The following is a 21,989-nucleotide window of genomic DNA, read 5'->3' as shown; positions in this document are numbered from 1 at the left end:
GTTAGTTACTAAGTAAACCAATCCTGTACGAACACATACTTTGAAGAAGGATATAAAAAGGCTTGTTAGAACAATAAAGTAGCCATTTTGCACAATCTGATGTTTGTTGTGTCTGTCTCTACTGTGACAAACGGTGACCCCGACGTGATCGGGCGAAGCGATCATTTAAAGGCGACACACTCTGCGGCGGGGAGAGCTGCAGAGAAGTATAGCGGCGGTGGGAAGAGCTGCGGAGACGGAGCCCGGTGAAGCTGAGAGCAGAGGGAATCTGCTTGGTCCGGACCTGAACTTCAACACCTAAAAAGGTGAGCCACCCTGAACGGGACTGTAATTATGGGGCAGCAATTAACAAAGGAAGAGGAGACGATTTTGTCTACCTGGAAAGCCCTATTAAAAAGAAAAGGGGTTAAAACCACAGAACAAAGCCTGAAAAAGATTTTGCTATGGAGTAAGATGCAAGGCTTTGAAGCCACCACAGTTACTGCATTCAGCGTGAGTGCATGGCAAGCAGTAGGATGGAAACTATGGGATGAGGTCTCTAAAGGACAGAAAGAGGCATGTGAGTTGGCGACCACATGGCGTCTATTAAGCGAGACCCTGAAGGAATGGAAAGCAGAATGTGAGGCGAATGATGAGCAAAAGAAAGATGAGAAGCCAGAAAATGTCAGGAAGGGGAAAGATTGTGCCCAAGGGGCAAATGAAGCCGATGCCGCAGCGTCGGCAGTAGCAGGCAGGAAACCCCTCACGGGCAAAAGGAGATCACGCCCTCGCCCACCTCCTCCTCCTCCGCCATTAAATATTTTACGGGGCAATGAGGGTCCCCCCCCACCTAGCGGTGCAGCGGCGGCCCCTAGCGGCGCAGCAGCAGAAGGGGTGACTCCATCGGCCCCCCCCCCCGAGGAGGAAAATAGAGCGAATCCGGCGAATAACACAGAGCCGGAAAGTGAGAGTGAAAATGAAAGTGAGGGAGAAGAAGCTTTAACTGCCGCTATGCGAACTCTGCATCTTGCAGATAAACCCATAGTGAAAAAAGCCCAGCCATGGACTCTCCCTCCATCCACAATAACTGTAGTGCCAAGATCCCCTGATCGATTTTGGGAGGGAGTTAGGAAGTATGCTGCTGAAGCTGGCAACTGGGATCTGGTTGAACGCCTCAGCCCGTACTCCCCAACCCCGGCATGTCCACAGCCTGTAGATAGAGCAGCAGAGGCTCCTGGTGCATTCCCTGTTTACAAAGCTGCTGCAGGCACAAACCAGCACGATGAGCACAACCCAATCGGCTGGAAGGTGGTGCAGGATTTGCAGAATAAAGCACAGAAATTTGGAATCAATTCTCCTGAGGTGATGCAACTTATTCGAATAATCAGCACAGATCTGCTGTGTCCATATGACATTACACATCTCGCACAAGTGCTGTTTCAGCCCGTGCAGTTACAAGTGTTTCAATCTACTTGGAGGCAGATGGCACGCGCAGCTGCACAGAATAATTTACGACTGCCACAGGATGACCCGAGGCTAGGCCTTGGAGAGGATGCTTTGCTTGGTGAGGGGCCATTTAGTAACCCTCAACTGCAAGCTACATGGCCTCCGATTGTTCTCGAGCAGGCACAACATATAGGAATTACGGCATTAAAGCGAACCATGGAAATGGCAGCTCCGAAGCAAAAATACATTGCTATCCGCCAAGGCCCCAGAGAGCCCTTTTTACAGTTTGTAGAAAAAATATCTGCCTCATTGGAAAAACAGGTAGAAGATGAGGTGTTAAGACAAATGATGTGCAAACAGTTAGCAAAAGATAATGCTAATGAGGACTGTCAAAAAATAATACAGGCTTTACCAGGAGATCCTTCTATTCCCGACATGGTGGCCGCATGTTCTAAGGTTGGGACAGTGGAACATATGGTTACCACCCTTGCTACAGCGCTAAAAGATAAGCCACAAAGATGTTTTAGATGTAACCAGACAGGCCACATTAAAGCCAGCTGCCCTGTTAATAAGTCCTCAAAAAGCAGAGCAAACAGCTCTGCAGGAATAACCTGCAACCGTTGCGGGAAACGCGGTCATTTCGCGCCACAGTGTCGGTCTAAATTTCATGCCAGTGGACACCAGGGAAACGGGAAAAAGAGCACGAGAGATACAAAATCCCTCCCGCCCGTCAGGGGCTCCTCACCACCCCTCTGTGAGCAGCTCACAGCCGAAACCGCCGGCTCCGCAGGGATGGATGTATCCACCGCCGACACAGTAACACTTTTAACAAAAGACATTGTTAAAGTGCCGCTTGATGCGAAAGGACCTATAGGGCGAGGGTCGAGTGCTTTATTAATGGGGAGATCTAGCAGCACTTTGAATGGATTAATTGTGCATGTGGGAATTATTGATGCCGATTTTGCTGGACAAATTTGTGCTATGATTTCTACTCCTTACCCACCAGTAACCATTCCAAAAGGCACTCGCATTACTCAACTTATACCCTTTCTGAGCTGTGTCCCGAAAGCAGAGCGGCACCTCCGTGGGGATGGCAACTTCGGATCGACTGGATCACCGATGGCCTTTTGGTCACAACCCGTAGAGATGGATCATCTGTCCATGAAATGCACCATCTACAACCGAGACAGTCATCCTCCCTCTGCTGAAGTTCGTGGACTTCTGGACACTGGAGCAGACGTAACTACTGTCTGTCGCACCAACTGGCCACTTAACTGGCCCACAGTGGCGGCAGACACAGGGATTGTGGGTTTGGAAGGAATGTCTCATTGTGAGCTCTCTGCTCTTCCGGTCACGATCGTGAATCCTGAGGGGCAGAGAGCCACGGTACGACCTTACATTAACAGCTTTAACTTTGTGGGGACGTGATTGTTTATCCCAGTGGGGCATAAAAATCACTACGGATTTTTGATGGGGGCCACTGCGTTGCAGGGTGTTGAACAACCCACACTTGCATTAACCTGGTTAACAAATAACCCTGTGTGGGTGGATCAGTGGCCCCTGCCAATTGAAAAATTAAAGACCCTGAAAGAATTGGTGACGGAACAACTAGCTGCTGGACACACTGAACCCTCTCAGAGCCCATGGAATACTCCAGTGTTTGTGATAAAAACGAAATCAGGAAAATGGCGATTTTTGCCTGACCTGCGGCAGGTCAATGCTGTCATGGCCACGATGGGGGCTCTGCAACCAGGCATGCCTTCACCTGCCATGATCCCTCAAGACTGGGAAATCACTGTCATGGACGTTAAGGACTGTTTTTTAACAATACCATTAGCCTCTCAAGACAGAGAAAAATTTGCATTCTCTGTGCCCTCTGTCAATCATGCAGAACCTGCAAAAAGATATCAATGGAGAGTTCTGCCGCAGGGCGTGAAAAACTCACCAACAATTTGTCAGTGGTTTGTGGCACAAGCTTTGTCACCTGTAAGGGAAAAATTCCCTACTAGCTATTGTTACTATTACATGGATGACATCCTGTTAGCATCACACAGCAAGGAGCAGTTGAACGACATGGAGAATTTGGCCAGAGATTCATGACAACAATACGGATTGGTTGTTGCCCCTGAAAAGGTACAAAAGGTAGAACCCTGGAAATATCTGGGAATGACAGTTACAGGTAAGCAGGTAATGTCTCAACCTGTGAAACTTAACCTTGAAATTAAAACCCTTAATGATGTACAGAAATTAATGGGATCCCTGAATTGGATTAGGCCCTATCTTGGACTGACCAATCGCAATTGCAACCTTTATTGGAATTATTAAGAAATTCCAATGATCCAGCAGAACCCAGAATATTAAATAAGGAAGCATTAAGTCTAATTCACATGGTGGAATGATCTATACACGAAAAATTTGTTTCTTGAATAGATCTGTCTCAGCTGGTACAACTCTTTGTACTACCTGACAGAACTGTGCCATTTGGTGCTTCAGTGCAGTGGAATCCTGAGTGGGATGACCCATTACATATTTTGGAATGGATGTTTCTGTCATTCCGACCACAAAAAACTGCTCCTGGACTGTTTGAGCTTATTGCTGATGTGATCATAAAAGGCAGGAAACGATGTACAGAACTAACAGGGCGTGATCCAACTACGATTGTTTTACCTGTTCAAAATTGGTATTTTGAATGGTGTCTGGTGAATAATTACGAGCTGCAAGCAGCCATGGCAGGCTTTCAGGGACAGATATCGTATCACCTGCCATCACACCCACTGCTGAAATTTGCTTGAGAAGTACCATTTGGTCAGAAAAATTTAAGCCAACCAGAACCAGTGAATGGCCTTACTGTTTTTACAGATGGCTCAGGAAAAACAGGTAAAGCAGCAGTAGTATGGGATGAAAACAACAACTGGAACAACAAAGTAGTATAGCAAAATGGTTCTCCACAAGTAGCAGAGCTGCGTGCAATGGCTGTGTTTTTTTCTATTTTTTTCTACTCCTGTAAATATTGTAACTGACTCAGCGTATGTAGCTAACTTAGTTTCTTGACTAGACAAAGTGGTTTTGACCATGTCAGACAATCAATTATTATTTGATGTACTTTTAGAACTCTGGAAAAGTATTCAACTACGAACAGAACCTTATTTCATCATGCACATCCGTAGTCACACCACTTTACCAGGATTTTATACAGAAGGTAATGCCAGAGCGGATGCTCTTTGCTTCTGCTATGGCTCTGAGTACTGTTCCTAACATAAAGCAACAAGCTGTATTATCACATCAATTTTTTTCACCAAGGATTTCGAGCTTTACGACGGCAGTTCGGCTTGTCTCATACTGAAGCTTGTTCCATTGTGGCTGCCTGCCCTGATTGCCAAGGAACTCACACACCAGTGTATTTTGGTGCTAATCCCAGAGGTATGCAGACTTTACAGATTTGGCAAACTGAGATATATGTTGGCAAACTGATATAAATGAACTTGGCCAACAGAAATATGTTCATGTTTCTACTGATATTTATTCTCATACCTGAGTAGCAACAGCACATAATGGAGAAACAGGAAAAGATGTAATTTGACATTTCCAAAAGGCTTTTTCTACGCTTGGGGTGCCACGCCAAATTAAAACGGACAATGGCCCCGCATATGTCTCACAGAAAGTTCAAACATTTTTTAATTTGTGGGGTGTTGCTCATGTTACAGGGATTCCCCATTCCCCAACAGGACAAGCAATTGTTGAGCGTGCACATGGCACGTTGAAGCGGCAGCTTCAAAAACAAAAAGGGGGAATGATTGGGGAACCACCACGGGCACGTTTGGATAAAGCCGTTCTCAACTTTCTCCATTATGGGGATAATTCTTCTCTGCCTCCTCTTTTTCAGCATTTCTCTCCTCTTTTTTCAAAACAGGATTTGCAAAAGGGCGTCAAAGTACACGTTAGAGATCTAATTACTGGCCAGTGGAGTGGACCATGTGAGCTATTAACCTGGGGCAGGGGCTATGCTTGTGTCTCCACAGATGCCGGCCCTCGCTGGGTTCCTGCTCGGTGTGTTCGGCCTGTGCAGGAACCTGCATCAGGGTGAAGGATGGGTAGTTCCACAACCCAAACAGAACGTCTGGGTAACTCTGCATTGAAAAAACTAACAAAGTTAGGGTGTTGGCTTAGCAAACAAACTAATGCTACCTCATTAGCCCTTAGTGGTCTTTTAACTGATGTTGGTAGTGTCAGACATGCTACGCTACAAAATAGAGCTGCTATTGACTTTTTGCTTTTAGCGCAAGGACACGGATGTGAAGATTTTGATGGAATGTGTTGCGTGAATTTGTCTGACCACTCAGAATCTATTTTCAAAAGCATACAGCAGCTAAAGGATGGTGTCAAGCGTTTAACAGAAGATGATGGATTAGACTGGCTAACAAGGATGTTTAAAGGTTGGGGACTTTCTGGATGGTTGATATCTCTGGTCAAGACGGTGGGGGTCGTGATCTTGATAACTGTGACCGTGCTTTTAATGTTGCCCTGTCTTGTCAGTCTTCTGCAAAGGGCCCTGCAGAAGACTGCTCTCGCAATATTTTAGCACAAATACAAATAGGGGGAATTGTCGGGGGAGGCAGCAGGTCTGCCATCAGCCTGACTGAAGAATAATTTAGCCTTGACGAAATTCCAGTGTATCCATGAGGGGCCGGAAAGTCCTGAGAAGAGCCATGGAAACAAGATTAAGGAACTGCAAGACAAAGATAAGAGGAACTGTCCTGACAACTCAGCAGGGAAACTATTACCCAATCATGAACTGTTAGTTACTAAGTAAACCGATCCTGTACGAACACATACTTTGAAGAAGGATATAAAAAGGCTTGTTAGAACAATAAAGTAGCCATTTTGCACAATCTGATGTTTGTTGTGTCCGTCTCTACTGCGACAGCAGATAACCTCACTGGTCCTTCGAATCCAGCAGGAACTAGTTTCTGCTCAGAGAAAACAGAAGATTTCTCCAACAAACCCTGTAATTTGTGCACTACTGTAGAGCTAATAGGTTGAGAGTGGACATGGGATCAGGCATCTGCAGACATCAGGAACAAATCCTTCATTAGGATACAACAGACACAGCTGTTGTCTCTTCTAGTGGATATTTACAGCTCTGCAACCTAATTAATTTGAATTCTAAGCTCTCTTATCAGTCCAGCAGTAAGTTTTAAAGCTTGCTTACTGGAAGTCATTCTACCATAGACTAATTCAACTTCTAGTCCCACCAGTGACAGTAAGATTTGGTCAACAGGTAAGCAGTGCACAGCTGCCATCAGACCTAAAGCAAACAAGGTTTTGTTTAAACTAAACAAGCACTCCCACCTTAACATGTAAGAAACCATCAATAACCCCACCCAGGACTGGTATTGACATAAGCCACATCACCATAAAAGAAAATAGCAGAGAACTAATGCAATGGTGCAACTGAGTTGTACATTCATCATACCATACATTTATCACACATTGCATTGTGATTCTGTTTTGGGTTTTTTGCCTTTTTTTAAACTTCAGATACATGTGAAATATGCTCATAAGCTGTACTAACCTAAAACTACCCAAAGCAGCATCAAATTTGGGGTTTACACAACTTACTAGCATGCTTTTAAGTGATTCATCCAAAGCATGGACGAAGCAACTCAAAACCAACCTCCCCTGCTCCAGAAAAAAGACAATTATTATTGCATACATTTACTTGGCATAGAAAAACATCCTTGGGATTTGCTGCTACTAACAAAATGCTATTAACTGAGCCTATGTGGGCGTCTGGGAAAGTAAGCAGAGCGCCAACCCAGTGGGAAGGTCTGCAGCAAGGAAGGTTACCCCTCAGTGGAGAAGGATCCGTTAGGAAACATTCAAACAAACTGGACCTTTGAGCAAACAAGTTCATGAGACCTGATGGGATGTACCCAGGAGCGCTGAGGGAGCTGGCCAATGTTACTGTGAAGCAGATGTCAATTATCTTTGAAAGGTCACGGCAATCAGGAGAGGTTCCTGATGACAGGAAGTGTGTAGAAACCACTTCTCCCTTCGAGGAGGAAGATCAGGGTAACTACAAGGCTGGTCACTCTCATTTGAGCTTTTTCTCCCTCCTTCCTGTCACCCTGCTATTCCTAAACAGAAAACACAGACTTGCACAGTCATACCTCATTTTTTTTATAATTGCAATAGCGGTACAAGAAAATGTTAAAGCTGTGGCTCCTGCAGAACCTTTCTCCAGACCAGCTCCCTCAGACTACCACCGCTAACAGGCCAGCAGCCTGTCTCCTTGGGGCAGCATCCCCAGGACCACGAGCACTAAAAATTCAGGAATTTTTATCTGCAGTTTCTAACCAGTCACAAAGGCAGCTGTCTGGCATCTCCTAATGAATTTCCAATACAATCCACAATGGCACAAGAAGTCTCCGGAAAGAAACTTTCCTGAAGAACCTTGCTAGAAGGAGAACTTCAGACAGCCTAACCCCTCACCCCCAAAAGAGCAGACACACAATTTATTTGCACAAGGATGCTTCATAACACAGAAGGAGTAATAACGAGACTACCAGCTCTTTAAGTAGTTTTATAAAAGTATTTGACTTACTGAGATACTGTTACAGTTACCTGAGTATTTGAAATTACAATGCAAGGAAATTTCAACAACGAATTTCAGTACAGTATTTTACAATCCAGTGCTGCTGATCCCAGTTTACATACGAGTTCACTAGAACACATGTACAGAAACAGTGACTCTTGAAGAAAATTAAAAGACACCAGAAAAAGGGGGCTGGAGATACCAATATAACAGAAGGTGTTGAGATTACAAATCCAGTGCAGCATCTAATAAAAATGCAAGCAAAAAAATTAAACAGGCTTTTTTTGTTTGTTTTACTTTTCTCAGAATAATAAAAAAAAGCTTTTCTTAAAACACAAGCAACTGGATTAAAAAAAAACCCCACTTCCATACTAGATCAGATGAAGACATGACGCATTTACTGTGCATTTCATTAGTATATTAACATTTCCTGAGCTACCCAGAACAATAAGGCTTTGTTAATTCTTAGCTCAGCAGCTCAGCATTTAATTTTCTCATGTCATTCTCATAAGGCAAAATTCTAAATAAAAAGTTATTTTAATATTTGAAAATTAGGATCAACTGACAGTTGCATATGAATATACATTTGTGACATGCTATGAATTTATGCAGCTCAGGTTGCTAAATCAGTTGAAGTAGTGGGAGACAAACTCATTAATCTCTGCTAAAAATCTTACTTGTAAGTCCAATTGGTATGAACCTATTATCTGGGATACCAGATGCTGTGGGCTCATCCACATGTTGTTTTCACCAGATCCCCACAAAAAACAGAAAAGTGCACCAGTGGCTTATATTAATTCCTTTTTATTTCTACACAACATGCTGTAAAAAATTAACAGATTTGTTAGCATTCACAATGCTGACAAAGTAAAATGCCTAAGTAATCTTAACCTTTGACTTCAGAAATACTGCCAATTTAACACAGTAAAAATTTTTTATATTTTGGCCAAATCTATTTCATAGATTTTTTTTTTTCCCCCAATTAATTCTTCATTTGTAATATTTTAAAATCGTATCTGGTGCTTGGGATATCCAGCCCCCTTTCCCCCATCCTGATACAGCAGAAAAGACATAAAAACATGCCATTTAAATTAAAGAACAAAAAATTGAATAAGTGGAATCCCGGACTGCAAAAATATATACAAGCATTTACCTTTTTCCTGAACTAAACATTTCAACCATAAAAATATTAAACAGCCATACCCTATAGAACTAGGGCTAAGGCTATTTCAATTATAACTATTCTTTATTTTAAAAATATAGGGCTGAAAGCCTTTTGGGTGGTATTTATACATTAACAATATTTCTAGGTTCCCTACATGAATCATAAAGCATTACGCAGAACACAGACTATTTTTCATAGCTTAATCTTGCATTATCTTGCTTAATTTAATCTCTCTTGTAAATATGTTAGATAACTACATTTCATCGTAAGAATATAAACAGAAAATATTTATAAGGCTTTTTTTCTCCTCATGAGTTGTATACTATAATATATCCATAAAATGTGTTGAAGTTGGCAGATTTTCCTCCTAGTAAACCCATGAAGTCAGGTTAGTTCTCGCCATCAATGAAACTGTAGAAGAGGGTAATTTCTGTATCATCAGAAACTCTTTTCCATGCCCTTCTTAGAATATGCATCACAAAACAAGCTATTCACTCTACAGTCTAAATATTCTGCCTTCCAATAAGCATGTATCACTTCATATGACCCGAAAAACTGTTGAACTCAGTTAAAAACTGTACTCTTTTGGTTGTTCTTAGGCCTGAATCGGTTTTCCCCTCTTATAGTTTAGACAGAAGGGACAGCAGGAAAGAAATATTCTTTTAAGACTGGAAGTTCAGTTTTACAGTTTCCCACTGTCCTCTTTCAGCTCCGATACCTAGAAGCCTCTTAAGAACAGCTCCCGTCCCAACGCTCTGAGCTACAGTTACGCTTTGCTATGTGCTACATGCTACTTCAAGTGTCACCTCTCTTACTATGGCTAACAGCTCATCTCATGGAAGTTTGCTTTCCTCCCTTCAGGCAGGGAAAGAGCTGACCATACCCAAAAAGTGCATTCAGTCTAAAGGAGCAGTAAAATGCAAAATGTTATTGTAAACCAGAAGAGAATTGAATATTAACAGATTCTAAAAGGAAGTAAAAGGTGTTATTAATCCAGTAGGAACTCACTACAAAAGTTACTAGCTAGAAGCAGCTTAGGGTGAATTAGCTTAGAAACCTCCCCCAAAAAAACTTTCATTTCAAACTTTATAGAACTATTTACTGATGCTCCATCTCTTCAAAAACCTGTAATCCGTATCTGAACTTTCTAATCCTCTTAGCCTTAGCCAGTATTGCCTATCAGTTCATCAGCAAAAATGATAAGTATTATCATTTTCTGAATCCAGTCGTTATGCACCTCTTCCTGAAAACTCAATAAAGTCTTCAGAGCAAACTGACTGCAACATGTAAGAATAACACTGAGAATAATGTCCATTAACACTTTTGACAAGAAACATCATTCTGCAAACAGGAATTTGAATGGAATCAGTGCAATTCCAGGTGGTCTTGTCTTTTGCAAAACAAGTGAAGTACCACAGTGTTAATATTGATTTAAAAGTTAAATGTGTTACACAGAAAAAGATCAGAATTCTTCTGAGGGCACACAGAAATGTTCCAACAACTTTGGGCAGGTGTCTGTTTTGCTGAAATTGGCAGGATTGGGGAAAAAAACAAAGCAAAGCTATGCCCTGGATTTGTGCCACAGTTTGACATCCCCTTAACAGCAGCTTGAGTCCAGCTGGCATGTGAGCAGACTCCAGGCGGGGAAAAAACAGTCTGGCCACACTCGAGTTAGAAAAAAGAGCTTAAGCAATGAATTTGCTCATGGTACGCAGAGGATGGTTAGGAGCTGGCTCTAATAACACTGCTGTGAAGAGGCTTATGATGATGCTGCAGCATTGCAGCTACCAATGAACTTCCCAGTGCATCAGTAGCAAAAAATGCTACTAAAAAGGAAAGACAAAACTATTGTTAAAAATCTGTCAGTCATTAAGGACACATTCTAATTAATGAATGGTAAAACAAAGCAGAGCCCAAAGCTGTAGTAAACCTCTACTTAGGTCGCAATTCATTTGTAGCCATATCTGATCGCTCATTTGATTTCTGAAAGTGCTCAGTAGAAATCCAGAGTTAATGTGGATAACACCTCAGGATAACATCCATTTACTTACACATTAGTATTGTTAAATAAATCCAAGTCAAGTCTACTTTACAACGAAGTGTGCAACAAGCAGAAGAAGTGAAGAACATATATCATATTGAGTTCACATTCTTCAAGGTGCAAATTTTAGCTATTCTTGTCCAAATCCTTCTGTTTCTTCAATTGCAAACAACAGCTTTTCCTTCAACTGCTCATAATTCTTATAGGGTGGAAGGTCTAAACGATTGAAACTGAAAATAAAGAAAAAACTTAAGTACTGAAAAATAATTAAACCATCACAAAAAAATCCATTCTGAATATGGGTAACTAAGCTTTTTACTGTGTAGATGGATACCTGGATTTATATCCTGTGACAAGCTGACTACCAACATAAATTTAAATATTTCTGAGAGCAAAATTTAGAGTTCAAGTGCCTGAACAGTCATAGTTTTCTAGAAATGTAGTGCACTTGGTAGGAAGCTTCACTAACCTTTTGTAGTTGGTTAATGAGAGTCATCATTCACATTTGAAATTTTTAATTTTTGTGTTTTTACTGACCACTAATACACCCGAGGAACTGAGTAGAAAACACCTTTTCTCTAGGGAAGAGGGAGTGTGAATGTGGCTCCTTCACTATCAAAATGGAGTGTAGTGATAACAAAAGATCAGTCCCAACCTCTTCAGACAGTACTGTTTATTACTTTAAATTTTCAGTACTACACAAATCCATGGAATTTACAGTGGAATCTACTCCATACCACAAGAGTTTTTCAGAAGTTCAGCTATTATTCAATAACGAAGTTTACTGCTATAACTTGGTGTTTGCTTTCACACAGTCTCAACCCTTTAAGCATATTACCCATTTACTAAAATCTCCAAGTAGATTGTTGTCAACAAAAACCAGAACAGTAGTAATACTCTGATTTGTTACATACTCACCAGGTATGACTTCTAGGCAACCAGTTTTCCTTTCCAACTTTTTCAATACAAAATTTTTGGGGTCCGTTGCTCCCTGTAACAAATTCAAATAAAGAAGGCATAGGTCTAGCTACCTTTATCTCAGTAGGTAATACATTACAATTGAAGTGTGAAAGGCCTAAACACAAGACAAGATTACCATTACTCGCACAGGAAAAAGACATCTGACCTTCACTATGTCTGGATCAAAGTATGCACGTGGTGAAACGCATAAATTTGATTTTGAAACTTAATACAACAGGTGTAAACATTCCCTCCATCTCTTTTTCCATCACAGCTCAAGTATATGCAGGACTTACAAAATAGCATTCAATATAAAACTAATTTAAAATGTCCATAAATATGTAACTTGGTTCTTTTAAAAAAATTATCTAATGCATTAGAGGGATTATTAATGCATACCCATGAGGTCAGCAAATCCTCCCACTGGTAATCTGCATGTTCCAGTAACAAACTGCAAGAGCCTCATTCTCTTCTCATTATCTATTTCTTTCACAAACTGAAAAATAGTAATTGAAATAAACATTTAGGTATAGATTTGATATTCAGATTTTCACATCCTCATCATCCATAGATTAACAAATTACATGACTGTTATGAATAGCTGGATTAGCAGTAACTATTTGTACACTACAGATCTGTTCAATTATTCTGACTATTGTTTACTAAGTTGCAGCTGTGCTCTCTAATTTCTGTTGGTCTGAGAATAAAACAAAGGCTACAAACCTGCCAGAACCATACTATTTGCCTGCTGGTCCTGGTATAGTGCCGGTAGATGGTATGTCTCTGCCAGTCATTCAAATCAATTTCTTGCATTCCACATAGAAGCACCTTTAGGGAAGAAAAAGGGCAACAAACATGTGAGTACAAGTTATGCCTTGCCTTCTATGACTTCCCACAGAGCAAAATAGAACATCAACTGCACCCATACTCAGAAGCATCTGCAATGGTAATATATTGTTTTTAATTTTAAACTTCATCCAAAACTTCTACAACAAAGAATGATGACTGCTCGTGAAGTTTATTTGGAGAGGCCACAAAATAGAAAGCACCTCTGTCATGAAAAATAGAGTAATTGCTTGCCTTTAGGCATTCAAGCCAGGAACAGTTTATCATTGCCCAGCCATACAATTTTTTGCTAGGAACAGGATGTTTTGTTTATATCTTTTTAAACTGAACACATGCTTCAGAAAGTGTAATTTTGAGAGATCAAAACCATCTAGAACCCGGTCCAGACTATATGCAATTATCCGTTGCATATCTGGTTTTACCTCCCCTTCTGTCAAGTTCCTCATTCTTTGAACTTAGGCAAATCAAATTGCTGAGGATTACAAAGGCAACGTGATAAGAAATTTCTACTGAGAGAATTATAGCCTTTAGAAACTGTGAAGTAGACTGCAAAGAGGCAGGGTGAAAGGAAACACACTAATCAAGTATTACTCCATCAAGTCTCCTTCATATGCCCTATAAAACAGAGTTGTCAGCCTTAGTGAATCACAGAATCATCTCGGTTGGAAAGGACCTTGAAGATCATCCAGTCCAACCGTTAACCCAGCACTGACAGATCCCAACTCCACCAGATCCCTCAGCGCTGGGTCAACCCGCCTCTTCAACCCCTCCAGGGATGGGGACTCCACCACCTCCCTGGGCAGCCCATTCCAACGCCCAACAACCCGTTCTGCAAAGAAATCCTTCCTAAGAGCCAGTCTGACCCTGCCCTGGCGCAGCTTGAGGCCATTCCCTCTTGTCTTATCACTCATTACTTGGTTCAAGAGACTCATCCCCCCTCCCTGCACCCTCCTTTCAGGGAGTTGCAGAGGGCCATGAGGTCTCCCCTCAGCCTCTTCTCCAGACTAAACCCCCCCAGTTCCCTCAGCCGCTCCCCATCAGACCTGTGCTCCAGACCCTGCACCAGCTCCGTTGCCCTTCTCTGGACACGCTCGAGTCATTCAATGGCCTTTTTGGAGTGAGGGGCCCAAAACTGAACCCATTCATCGAGGTGCAGCCTCACCAGTGCTGAGTACAGGGGTAAGATCCCTTCCCTGTCCCTGCTGGCCACGCTAGTGCTGACACAAGCCAGGATGCCACTGGCCTTCTTGGCCACCTGGGCACACTGCTGGCTCCTGTTCAGCCGGCTGTCAATCACCCCCCCCAGGTCCCTCTCTGACTGGCAGCTCTCCAGCCACTCCTCCCCAAGCCTGTAGCGCTGCTGGGGGTTGTTGTGGCCCAAGTGCAGCACCCGGCACTTGGCCTTATTGAAACTCCCCCAGCTGGCCTTAGCCCATCGCTCCAGCCTGTCCAGATCTCTCTACAGAGCCTCCCTACCCTCGAGCAAATCAACACTCCCACCCAACTTGGTGTCATCTGCAAACTTACTGAGAGGTCTGCTCTTCAGACACACTGATTGGAGTTTAAGTATTTTATGTGTAACAACCTGGATCTAGTAATAGCCAAACCGTCCTTTACCTCCAGTTCCTTAGCATCAAAATACTGCAAATACTGCTGTGGCAGAATTTCATTGAAGCCTTCAAAGAAAGCCTGTGTCTGCTCCTCAACACCTCGGGAAAGTCTCCATTCTGCTACTAGCCTGTAAAAGAAGATACAGAGAGATAATTTAAACGGCCTGTGCTAACCCAAGTCCTCATCTTTGTCAGCCTATTTTGAGATGAACTGTAAGCTAAGTTAAAAAAAATTATGGAAAGTCTGGAAAGTTCTGGGGATAGAGCATTGCATAATTTTATTAGTAACCTTTACTCTGTGCAAACGATTTTGTTTTTTTAAGTTAAAACCCTACGTTTCCAACCAGTCTGCTACGGAAAGTATTTCAGACGCAAAGAGGAGGCAGCATCTATTCACTGATTATATTAATGAGAGCACAGCAGTCCCTAGGTATTTGAAGAAAGAAAAAAAAATGCAGAGCTATATTTGTCTAATTCTCCCCAGAAATCTCAGTCATTATCCATGAAAAGGTAAAAACTAGGTCAAGTTGTACTGGTGAAGATAAGTAGGACTGCTAGCTTACCAAGAAACGACTATGTCCATTTGGAAAGTTCCATATTTGTTTCTGTTAATCATGAAACTTTGCTCTGTGGCAGAAACTCCACTCTCCATTAATAAAAGGGTGAAAAGCAGGCAGGAGACCCGAAGAACCTGAACCCAGGGAGAAGCAGATATTATGCTGAATTCAAGCCTAACCTGTCAGGAGAACTGGAGTCTAAAGGAGAGATGGCTATTTTCTGATTTCAATCCTAGAAACTTTGGGGACTTAAAGCAGGACTCAGAGTAAGACAGAAGAGTACGTGTGAAACTGGAATCTGAGCTCTCCCTGGGTTCCTCGAAACTAGAAGAGAATGGTTTTCTGCAGATCCTCCCTATTTTCAACCCCAATATTAATACTTCACAAAACTGCAGAATGCAAGTACGTTTCTTCCGCAAATACTACTTTTTCTGTGAATCACTGAAATGTTTTCAGATATGCGATGAAAACAAAATCCACTCCCTTCTTCCTCACCCCTTCCCGTGAAAGAAGCCTTCACAGAACACATCGTAAGAGAGGAAAATTCTACTGTGATTCAGTTTATTTTGTGCCTGCAATGTGTGACTTTTTTTTTTTTGCAAGCACATCCTCCAAGCTTATATGTTGAAGTTCACACCTTAAAGCAGAGCTTACATACTGCTGCACATTGAGAAAGAAAGGGATATTTCAAGCAAAGCAGGTGACTGTCACATTTTTATTCTTTAATCGCTCTTAGGCTCTTCCCTCTTAACCTACTGCTTTAAAACATTCTGGTACTGCAAATATAATCCTTCATTTATGACAGTACAACTTATGACATCATTCATAACCACTATCCTGTTACAAATACCAAGACCTAATTATACTATAAGACCAGTTCAGATAAAACTAGTAGCGATCCCGAGTATCTTTAAAAAGTAAGAATCATCACGAAAGTATCCAAAAATGTTCTTAAGTTTAAAAAAACCCCAAACATAAATGGCTGGGTAGAGTATCAGCAGGCTATGAAGCAATGTAATTCCAGTAATAAACACATGCAATGATTTCACAAAATAGCTGACATGCACATTTGTTGTCACGATGTTCTGCTACACGTAAGTATCTCTAGGAAAAAAGTGTATCTTTTACTAACTGTAATCCTTGGGAAAAATGGATTTAAAAAACTTATTTCCATCAATATTCTTCTTTCAGATATGATATCCAAACAATTGCCACTTGTTGCCAACATCAGCAATTACTCAGAATTTCAGCAACGCTTCAGATTACACAGTTTGATAATCTTTTCTTGTTAGAATTCAAAAAAGAAAATGATGGAGATATTAGTATTTTAAAATCTTCGTTTATTCTCACCTAATATATTCTTCTTTGTTTTCTTCAGTGACCAGAATGTTGCTACCATTTGGCTTCAAATCATGGCTTTTGATTTCACCTAGAATTTCTTTATCAACTGAGAAAAACATTTCCAAGCCACATTCTTCAATATCATTCTCTCTGTAAGGAAAAAATACACTTTTAAATAACTCTGTCAAGACCTTGTACTCAGTAGAGGAGAACCTTAAGAAAAAAAGGTTCGGAGCTAAATAATCAAGATAAAGAAATAGTCCTTACACAATAATTACAGTTTTGCAAGAAGTACTGACTCATTTTACCAATGTGCATACATGAATTGTACTCCTGATCAAAAGTTTTTGATCAGTAATACCTTTAAATTTACCAATCACAAGGCTGACAAACTACCTGCTGACTACAATTTATGGAATGTCTATGGAATACAGGAACTTTTCAAATAATGACATTTTTGCATATTTCATTGCGTGATTGTTTCTTCTAACAGTTAATGTAACTGTCACTTTGTCAGAGAATCACAGATAACAAGCAACTAAGACTTTGCATGCTTAATGAATTATCTTCAACTCCAGTATATTTATGGGAATATCTTGTAAGCATATACTGAAAAGTCCCAAGCTTCTAAGTTAACAAAGTACAAATACTCCTGCTGAAGAGCAATTATCTTAGAAATTTCAAAATAGGAAGAATCTGTAGCCAACAAACATTGTTCAAATAAACTCTGTTGTGTTTACAGGCATTAATAGACAGGAGAACAACAAGTACAACACTAATTTATATGTTGATATGTGCTTCTGGAAAGTGAAGAATCACCTGCATATGCATAAAGTTTTGGTGACCATTTTCCCCCAAAATAAAGTGCAAAATCAAGATATTTGTTCTGAACCATCACACAGTAATGTCACTCTTGAAAACATCACTGTGGTTTATCCAGCACGGTGATGCAACAGGGCTTCTGAACTTGATCTTTCCAAAATTATTACACACTATTACATGAAAACTCAGATGAGGAGGGAAGGCTTCAGATGGGTGGACAATGAAATAAAATCACCCCTTCCTTTTAAAATGAAAGATACCTGCTCTAGTTCAGTTTGAGCAGAGGTTTGACTAGATGACCTCCAGAGGTCCCCTTCCAAACTCAATGATTCTGTGAAATTTTCAGAATTGTGGGAATGAGAAAAATGGCCACCTGATGGGAGAAGTGCCAAGAAATTCAAAACTACTGAAAGCTTCCTGGAAAGTTATAAAATGTGCTTTTTTTCGTGAGGAACAAAATTACATCTGCCCTGACAGACATGAATTTTTCTCCCCCTACAAATTTGCAGTCATTTCCTTAAGAGTATAACTTCATCAGCTTCACAGATAAGTAGGCTCAACTATACTGAACTTGAAGTGTGGGTCTCGGTACTTAGAGGTCGATATGCATCCCTTCAGGTCTGAAGATTTTTCTCCAGAGTTTTCATATCCTTAAGTGTTTTTCAAAGGGGAAAAGCCTTTCATGGACTTCAACCTAGAAGATTTCTTTATCACTACAGAAATTGCTACTGATATTTGGGTTATATTTGCTCTAGAGACAGTCTTCAGGAAAGTTCTTGTTATAGCCTGAAGGTTCCCTATTGCTTTCTTCTGTGGTTAAAAAAAAAGAAAAAAAGGAAAAAACAAAAGGAAAAAAGAAAGAGAAAACCCAAACACTGAGTGCAGATTAATAAAAGCATATGCAGCCAGCACATCTTAGTCATTTGAAACCCTCATATACAGAGTGAGATGTAGGAGTTGCTCTCGACAGTAAGTTCTGAGTTTTCTAGTTCCTTGCTACAGATGCAGGCTTCTCCTGTCTTTGACAACATCTTTCATTAGGGACTGCTGGTACCCAAGAATTCAGTCTTGGAAGTTTCACACCAACAATCCACTGGGTGGTATCTGGCAACACTGTATATTTCTAATTAAAATGAGGGGAAAAAGTAGTCTGTGATGTCTGTGACAAGTTCCCATTTATTGCCATAGACAAGCAGCCTAATATGGACATCCAAAAGCCTCTGTACTCTCTTTTACACCGTTATAAACTACACATGCACCAAAAGAACCATACATAGAACAAATGTAACACCCTTGAGCAGCACTGAAAGACCTTGCAATTACTGGGTGTTATAAAGAACACCCATTGCTTTCAAAAGTGAAAAGTGGCCAGCTTATGTGCACTACACACACAAATGCAGGGATACAGCTACATCTACAGATAATGTCTTAAAGTAACACCCTTTTACTCTAGACTTTCCACGAAATATTAACGGATTGATATTGTTCATAAGGTAAATGTTGTTATATGTGCAACTTGCTACAATTTAGTCAGAAGATCATCCACCAGTAATAGCTTTCCCCACAATTTAATGCAGATTTCTTCACTATAACTTGCATTTTTCAGTATAATATTTGCTTGGTCTCTAAAACTCAGTAAGTCGCAAGATGACAAAAAAGTGCCCTTTTAAAAAAATATACATACATTTTCTGACTATAAAATAAATGACAGGATTCCTTAATTACAGAAATCAGGACTTACAGCCTTGAGACACTTTCTTCCTTTTCAGGTCTCAGTTTCACGGCATCTTTACTCAAATAACAACTATTCTAAGTTTTCCTAATGGAATTTTAACTCACCACACCTTTTAGCAGCACATATACTGAGTACAGAACATACTACTCTTTGAAAAACAAATCAAAATTCCTATCTGAATTTGTAATCATCTCATAAAGCTGCCTTGCCCCCACCTCATTATTCAGGGTAATGCTTCCAAGATTCACCACTATAGGAGATGACAATCTTGTCTTTTACCTTTATTTCTGCATTTTAAAAACCATCTATTCCCACACCTTTTATGAATTTCTTAAAGCATTTTTAAAACTAACCTGGTTTTGTGTGATTCTCAAGTAAAATATTTTATCTCCCTAGTCATGTAAAAAAAGACTATTTTTTCTGCTAAATTGTTTTTACTACAGCAGAAGCAAAAAAATTTGCCTTTATCTTTCCCTTCTAATTTTTGTGTGGTCTTTTTAACCCGCCTGTGTTACTGAAACAAATGGTGCACATCAACCATGGACTACAGCATCCTGGAGTCCTGCTATTGTAAGTACAGAAAAATAAGTACAGAATTACAACGCTTTAGATCTAAGAGGTTTTTTAAATTATTTGTTAAAATATTTTTAACATATAATTCAAAAATAATTATGGTCTACAAACTCCAGAACCTTTTGATTTGCTCCTTTCTGGAAAGGAATCTGCAAAGGAGTGGAGAAGGAGGACTCAAAAAGAGTATGACTGTAGAACAGACAGATGACTGACAATGCATATATGGAAGGCTATATGTAAAAGTGGTCTTGAATCATTCAACTTGGAGCAAAAAACCAAGGACACTTAGAAAAAAGCATGAACATTAACTTCCTTAAAGCATTAAATCATTGATATTAACCTTTAAGTCAAATTTCAGGTATGACCAATAGAAGAATTTTGCAGCAGTAAATAATAAACTACATTTGTTAACTCCACATTATTGTAGCACTAAACTTTTTATGTTTTCTAACTAAACCAGGTACTAGAGAGAGAAACATTAAGTGGATTTTTGCTGATGTCTTTTAATCAGTTATCTGAAAAGTTTCACTGGAATTTACTCAAGCCATTTGATAAATAACTGTTCAAGACTGCCACATCTGTGTAATTAATTATACAGATGTGGCTAGATTCATTAAAAACAGCAAAAATCAAATGCAAGATGCTGTGCAGAATACTCAATGAACCAGAAAGGCTTTTGCATTATCAAATTATTATTTGTGTATCTAAAATTAAAGTAAGAATTCCAATACTCCTCTGCAATTGATATATTATACTTTCCAGTGGGGTTTTTAGTAATACATTCACACCTACTTCCTAGCATAAGTGAAAATTAAAAACATTATACTGCTATTTCAAGAACAAAATCAAGTCAAACTCACTTTACCCAGATGAGAGAGTTGTAAAACTCTGGGTCAACAGATTCTAAATCCTTGAGTCCTACTGGTTTGTTTAGGATACGTTTATAAAACGGCAGAGAGAAACCAGTGTCAATGAACTTCCCATGGAACAAAGCCTGAAGAACACAAAACCAGACAAAATAATGCAAAGGACGATTGAATACTTAATGTGACAACATTCTGTACTCTCTACCAATGAAATCTGACAGCCAAAGAATTAAAGCAACCGAGAATATCATCACTGCTAATAAACTGAATTAACTTACACCAACAGTAGTTATCTCCAAACATCTGATAATGGTATCAGCTCAAAAATGAACTGTTTAATTATCCATCTGATGGTACAATATTTATTTATAGGAAAATTACATGAAAGAACCTCTGTCTACTTTTGAACTTACCATGGCAATGAATCTTCCAATAAATCTGAAGTATTTCAGATGGTCTGGATTAATATAAGAGGCTGGGTTTATCTGTAAGCAGTAGTTATCTTTCCCTGCATATTCAAACAGGCAATACATTGGGTTCAAAACTTCATGTGACAATAGAAAGAACCATTCCCTGAAATCACACAAACAATAAAAACACATTTCAAAATAAATTAAATTAGAAATTACTTCAGTTAACTCGCGTTGACTTAGGAACTTGTTGACACACAGGTAGTCAATCCGACTTCTTTACCAGAAAGTATGATAGACCAAACTGAAACCAAATTGAAACTAACATAAATTACAAATTAATATACAAAGTTACAAAGATATAAATCTGTCAGTGGTTTGGATAAAAAAACACCCTTAACTAAATGAGCAGGTTAAAAGTCTACCACTGATTTAAACTTCAGGGTTTTAGGGAATGCTAATATATGTAATTCTTGGTTACATTCCAGTAAAGACTTTTGACTTGAAAGTAGATTTCTATTCATCTTTTTCAACAAAACTACTTTGATATTAACAGTTGTGCCAAAGTCTTACTTTAGTTCAGTAAAATGTGCATCTCCAATCACTGAGACAATTAAAGTAATTCCTAATACGAATTGAAAATCATTTTATACAGTTTTAAGACATGCATCTATCTTCAGGAACTGTCTTCCTCAGATACTCCAGGGAAAGATAAGGAATAAACTTCACTAATATTTTGAAAGCACTGCAGTTTAAGTATTTACTTTGGGGAAGTCTTCACACCAACAACTTGCAGAAAAAGATATTCGCCATTTCAGTTTAGTTTACCTTGCAACACCTCCATAATCTAAGCCTTCTTCACCAGGGAAAATAACCCATAAACGTCTCCGTAGATCCTGAGGGCTGAAGCTCATTATCTTAGTAAAAGAAAAACAATCAATTCTTTTTAAGAAAACAGCTATGAGCACTGGCTAGACTTATTACTATATGCTATCAAGCAATAAGGCATTTAATAATTCAGACCATAAAATGAACTATGAGTA

The 21,989-nt window shown here is 39.8% G+C and overlaps 1 protein-coding gene across 4 annotated transcripts in view; it reads right to left on the bottom strand.

Moving 5' to 3' along the window:
- Positions 1-7,997: 7,997 nt before the first annotated feature.
- Positions 7,998-21,989, bottom strand: part of ITCH (itchy E3 ubiquitin protein ligase) — a 65,432-nt gene continuing 51,440 nt past the window's right edge. For 3 of the 4 annotated variants that reach the window (XM_074888609.1, XM_074888611.1, XM_074888610.1), the window contains 9 exons: positions 21,775-21,863; positions 20,950-21,109; positions 20,531-20,664; positions 16,550-16,690; positions 14,650-14,770; positions 12,910-13,014; positions 12,586-12,682; positions 12,145-12,217; positions 7,998-11,456 (listed from right to left, as the gene is read on the bottom strand). In XM_074888609.1, the coding sequence (XP_074744710.1) occupies positions 11,357-11,456; positions 12,145-12,217; positions 12,586-12,682; positions 12,910-13,014; positions 14,650-14,770; positions 16,550-16,690; positions 20,531-20,664; positions 20,950-21,109; positions 21,775-21,863 (1,020 nt within the window). In that variant the 3' untranslated portion in view covers positions 7,998-11,356. Of the gene's footprint in view, positions 11,457-12,144; positions 12,218-12,585; positions 12,683-12,909; positions 13,015-14,649; positions 14,771-15,205; positions 15,334-16,549; positions 16,691-20,530; positions 20,665-20,949; positions 21,110-21,774; positions 21,864-21,989 lie in introns of those variants that run through there. The other variant, XR_012631467.1, reaches the window with a different exon arrangement.

The sequence above is a fragment of the Strix uralensis genome, chromosome 18, assembly GCF_047716275.1.
Source record: "Strix uralensis isolate ZFMK-TIS-50842 chromosome 18, bStrUra1, whole genome shotgun sequence".
Lineage (NCBI taxonomy): Eukaryota > Metazoa > Chordata > Aves > Strigiformes > Strigidae > Strix > Strix uralensis.
This window is presented reverse-complemented; position numbering and strand designations above follow the sequence as displayed.